The sequence below is a fragment of the Octopus bimaculoides genome, chromosome 14 (genome assembly GCF_001194135.2).
Source record: "Octopus bimaculoides isolate UCB-OBI-ISO-001 chromosome 14, ASM119413v2, whole genome shotgun sequence".
Taxonomy (NCBI): domain Eukaryota; kingdom Metazoa; phylum Mollusca; class Cephalopoda; order Octopoda; family Octopodidae; genus Octopus; species Octopus bimaculoides.
Window position 1 is genome coordinate 13,743,559 of NC_068994.1, and position 5,382 is coordinate 13,748,940.

Consider the following 5,382-nt stretch of genomic DNA (forward strand, 5'->3'; position numbering starts at 1 on the left):
GTGTGTGTGTGTGTGTGTGTGTGTGTGTGTGTGTGTGTGTGTGTGTGTGTGTGTGTGTACTCGTACATACGATCTATCTTCCGTTTCGCTTGTCGTGAAAGATCCAAATTTCAATGGCGTTGTTTATGTAACATCACTAATTATCTCACTAATGGAACGCTTTTAATTATGCCTTATAATGAAACACCTTAATGGTGCTGTTGTCGTAATTGGGTCGCTGTAGAACCTACTAAAATTACATCACAAATCGAAACTAATATAATGTCAATTTTTTTCGCCACTAATAAGCATTAGTTAATTATAGCACCGAAAGAACACTCTTAATCACGTTGCAAATGAAACGTCATTACATTCCGTTGCTAAGAGAATGTAGTTAATTACGTCATAAATAGACTCTTGTTCGTTACGTCATTAAAGGACCAACTATAATTACGTTCGTAATAGAAGTCATTAATTACGTTTCTGATGTGACGTCATATATATATATATATATATATATATATATATATATATATATATATATATATATATATCGATAGGTAGATAGATAGATAGATAGATAGATAGATACATAGATAGATAGATAGATAGATAGATAGATAGATAGATAGATACATAGATAGATAGATAGATAGATAGATAGATAGATAGATAGATAGATAGATGAGTGGCTGTGTGGTAAGTAGCTTGCTTACGAACCACATGGTTCCGGGTTCAGTCCGGTCACTTATACGCCATGGAAACCTCGTAAGCGGCTCTATGAGTCGTTGGAGGAGAAACAGTAATGTCTATTCGAACAGAGATGGTTAAATATTTCTCTGTAGCATGTATATCAGTGGTTTTCAATCGGGGGCCCTATCGCCCCTGAAGATCCATATAAGATTCTTGGGCGTTCACACAAGCAAAATAGTATATTAAGGGTCTATGAAGAAAATGTTTCTTTAGATGTTGTTATTGCTAGAAACGGCGACGTATCTTTCTTTAACGTTTTACATACTTAAGCCTACACAAGTGAATGTATGAAAAACATCGAATAGCTATGGATGTCCACCAAGATAGAATCGTAATCAAAGGGGTCCATCTGTAAAAAGCGGTTGAGAACCACTGATCTTTATAGTAACAGGTTTGTTAATGTGGTCGTAGCCGGACGGATTTCGAATCCCACCGAAGTATGCTCGTATTTTATTGGTTTATGACCTCGCGTCGAACAGCTGCCATTACGTGTGGAAAACATCCAGCAATCCCGCGAAGATCAACGCGCCAAATTCCTTTGTCAAAGATGAGCGTCTTTTCTTCATTTTCTTGATGGCAATGGCAAAGGGTATTGTGTGATGGACAAAGTTGAAAGGCTTCAGTACAGATTCTTTTCATCTCTGGTCAAACCTTCATCAACCCCCTTCACTCTTCAAGTACCACTTAAAGAGACCAGAGGGTCAAGAAGTGGGGTACTTCACTGCAGTGTGTTTTATGAAAGCTGAATGACAGTGGTAAGATTGATGAGCCTAAATGATTTTGTTCTGACCCTGCGACTCTAGATAGACAGGAAACAAGAAACTGAAAGAGAACTTCGTATTTGATCTGATATGTCAAGGTGATCAGAGGTTTGCTATGAGCTACCCCGGAATTGCACTAGATGATTGCTACACACCCTGTATTGGAAACCTTTACTGGTTGATGTACTTATTCTACCTTCTTTTTATTTATGTTTGGCCAGCTCTTTTAAAAAATTTTTTTTTTTTTGCTCATTGCAACCCACCACACCGTCATCACTCTTTTATTTTAAGCCGTCCTTTTACTGTTCCAAGATCTTGTGCCCTTGAGACAAATAAAATTTCTCCGGACAAAATGCTTAGCAGCATTTTTTCCGGCTTTACGTTCTGAGTTCAAATTCCGCCGACGTTGATTAAGTCGACGTAATCGACTTAATCCTAATCCCTTCCCCCAAACTTGAGGCCGTGCGCTTCCAGTATAAAGGAGTATTATTATTAAGCAGCAGCAGCAGCAGCAGCAGTAGCAGTAGTAGTATTAGTAGTAGTAGTAGTAGTAGTAGCAGTAGTAGTAGTACACTAGGGCGTGCTAATTTAGTCAGAAGGGTTTTTTTATCTTGAGATTTGGTGACAAGAATCTTTTTTAGAATCCTTGCAGAATATAGAAGGGTGCTTTTCTGGAAGTCGACGACGCGAGTTTCAGTTCCAATCCGTTTCAGTCTCCTAGGCCACAGTTTGGGTTTTGTGCCAAGTGCACCAATTGAATAATTCGAACAATAATAGGAATAATTGTTACCTTGGTCTTCTACAGTTTCTTCAGTACTTCTTCTTCTTATTATTATTATTGTTATTATTATTATTATTATTACTATTATTATTATTACTATTATTATTATTATTATTATTATTATTATTATTATTATTATTATTATTATTATTATTATTCCAGACGTTTGAACTATAACCAGATAACGGAGATTCCAGATATGCTGTTCGCCAACATGCCGAAACTTTACCGACTGTAAGTGTAAAATGATTTTTTTAATTTTTTACTTTACTCCCAATATACAAACGGATGTGCCATGTCTGTGTGTGTGCGTGTGTATGTCTGCGTGTGTGTGTGTACGTGTATGTGTGTGTGTGTGTGTGTGTTTGTTTGTGTGAGTGTGTTTACATATGTATGCGTGAACAACAATGTAGTAAAGATGATAAGTATTGCATATGTAGCTTACACCGAAAGAAATTTCATTGGTATTTTATGAGAACGACCTACACATGTTACGATTAAGTACATTCGAAGTTATCTCCCTTCGTTTGATGGGAAATATAAAATGTACCCTATTTGGGGGCATGGGAGACTCTGCATCGAGGAAGACGCACCCTGGTTTTGGAAATGTAGTTCTTGGAAATTTTCTCTTTCTGTTAACCAAAGCTCTGTCCACACAATTGGACTGTGCCTGGCGAGCACACGCTAAATGCTTGTAATAAGACAAAATTGGCGGACTGTCCTGTTTCTATGTTCTTTGGGATAATGTACTACCTCAAGTCTAAATACAATATTATATCTGAGGTCGACTTTGCTTTTCATCATTTCGGGGTTGATGAATTAAGTACCAGTTGCGTACTGGGGACGATCTAATCTACTGGCCTCCTCCTCCACAAACGTTTTAGGCTTTGTGCTTAGAGTAGAAAAAAAAACAGAATTTGCAAGACTGAAAATGGCTTGTGAAACCAGTGAGAGCTTTGTAGCGAATGAGTAAAACTTTAGACATTCGAGTGTGGAGAAAAAAACAAACTATTATTCAGATGAGAAACTAAATTTTCATAATTTCTCAATAGATGGCGCTACAGCACCACTCCTATTAAAGCAAACAGCATGACAGTGGTAGTTTAGTTGCAGTAGACTTTTTAAAAGCTATTCTTTATTGACCGTGTAATTACAATTATATTTATATCAACAATCTTAGTTAAATCAAATGTTTTATAGTATAGAAAAATTATTTGAAAATTTTAAATAATGCAATAACAGTCTTTGTAAGCGGCTGATTTCAACAACTTCTAAACTAGCGTTCTGGAAGACGTATGATAATTTTCAAGGTATTTTTCATAAAAAAGAAAAATTGGGTTGTCCTCCATACTGCAAAATACGGTAATATTTGTCATTGACTGATATTGTTGGGTTTTTTTCCTCTTTGCATTTATATTCAGTTTTTGTATTGTTTTATTTTGCTTTGATTTTTTTGTTGGTGGGGTGGCAGGTTTTAATGGACTGTACATGAAATATGTTAATAATAACATAAATACTTTTTTTGTTTTGTTGTTGTTTTTTGTTTGTATTGATGGGTTGATTAAGTTAAATGTTTATGATCCTACGACGACAAATGTCCACTGTTGTATATTTCCGTACTGATTTTCTTATCGTTATTTCATTCGGCAAATATTGTGAAGATTATGATATATTTCAAGAGGTCAAAATACGATCGAATCCTATTCCAGGTTTTCTCTCTTTGTGTGCCGGAGAAAATTAAAACAATTATAATACCAGATATTCAGCCGTAATTTTACGAGACAAGAACGACAATTGACAATATTTTTTAGACATAAATGACATATCTTTGGTGGATTCTTTTGTAAACAATAGATAGAGGTTCCAAGAGTTCCTGCTGAACAACCTGCGCAGAAAAATATCTGTAGTATACATTAATTCGCTCTCACCATCATATCCGTGTGCAGATAATTCGTCGACAGACAATTCGTCGACAGACAATTCGCCGACAGACAATTTGCCGACAGACAATTCGCAGACAGACAATTCGCAGACAGACAATTCGCCGACAGACAATTTGCCGACAGACAATTCGCCGACAGACAATTCGCAGACAGACAATTCGCCGACAGACAATTTGCCGACAGACAATTTGCCGACAGACAATTCGCAGACAGACAATTCGTCGACAGACAATTCGCCGACCGACAATTCGCAGACAAACAATTCGCCGATTGGATAATTGGCTGATTGGACAATATTTTAATGATTTGACCAATCTATCGCTTTAACAATAATAATGATGGTTTCACATTTTGGTACAAGGCCAGCAAGATCAAGGAAGCGGGTGAATCTGTAAGTTGTCTCTCGGCCAATTTTCAGTCGGCCAACTATCTGTCGACGGATTGTCCGTCTACCATCAAATCGACATTGGCTGTACAAGCGCATAGTGTACTAGGCGTCAAATATCGAAGTGATACCAGAGCAGCATCAAATGAAATGTTTTGCTCAAGAAATACAACGCATCGCACGGTGCGGAAATGGAAAAGTATTATCTTACAATTATGACTGCACCACTCTCAGCACAAGGCTTAAGCGTCTTCACGTTGACACAACTATAACAAGTAATTATAATGTCGTGCAGCATTGACTGTGATGTAGACATCTTAGACTAAATTACTGCACAATTATAGCAGGCAAGAAATGTAAACCTATCATTTTGTATACTAATTGGTACAACCCCGAAATGGTGTGATACACAATTGCTTCGCTAAAAAAAGCTTAATGACAGATTATTACGCAATGATTATAGACAGAGGAAAGTTGCAGAGAACAGCAACACTAGACATTGGAAACCTATTTTTGCTACACTAAAGCGGTTGTTAGCCGTCACCTTATTTCTATACAACACTTCTGTTATGTCTTTCAATTCTTTGCGCGATAAGAAAGAAATGGAGATGTCTTGCAAGGTTCTTTGAGATTTTCTTTGAGATTTTGCTTTTACTTTTTTCTTTTTTTTTTGTTTGGTTTGGTTTGTCTTGTTTGTTTTTTTCAGACTGTCTACGTGATAATTGCTAAGTAATTTTGTTGTTGGCAATGTCTGTGTGTGCTTTGTATATATATATATGT

The 5,382-nt window shown here is 36.6% G+C and overlaps 1 protein-coding gene across 1 annotated transcript in view; it reads left to right on the plus strand.

Annotated features, from left to right (window-relative positions):
• Positions 1-4,048, plus strand: part of LOC106871913 (uncharacterized) — a 172,854-nt gene extending 168,806 nt beyond the window's left edge. Inside the window, exon 4 of the mRNA XM_052972683.1 lies at positions 2,437-4,048. Coding sequence (XP_052828643.1) covers positions 2,437-2,512 — 76 coding nt within the window. The 3' untranslated portion in view covers positions 2,513-4,048. The remainder of the gene's footprint in view (positions 1-2,436) is intronic.
• The last annotated feature ends 1,334 nt before the right edge of the window (positions 4,049-5,382 follow it).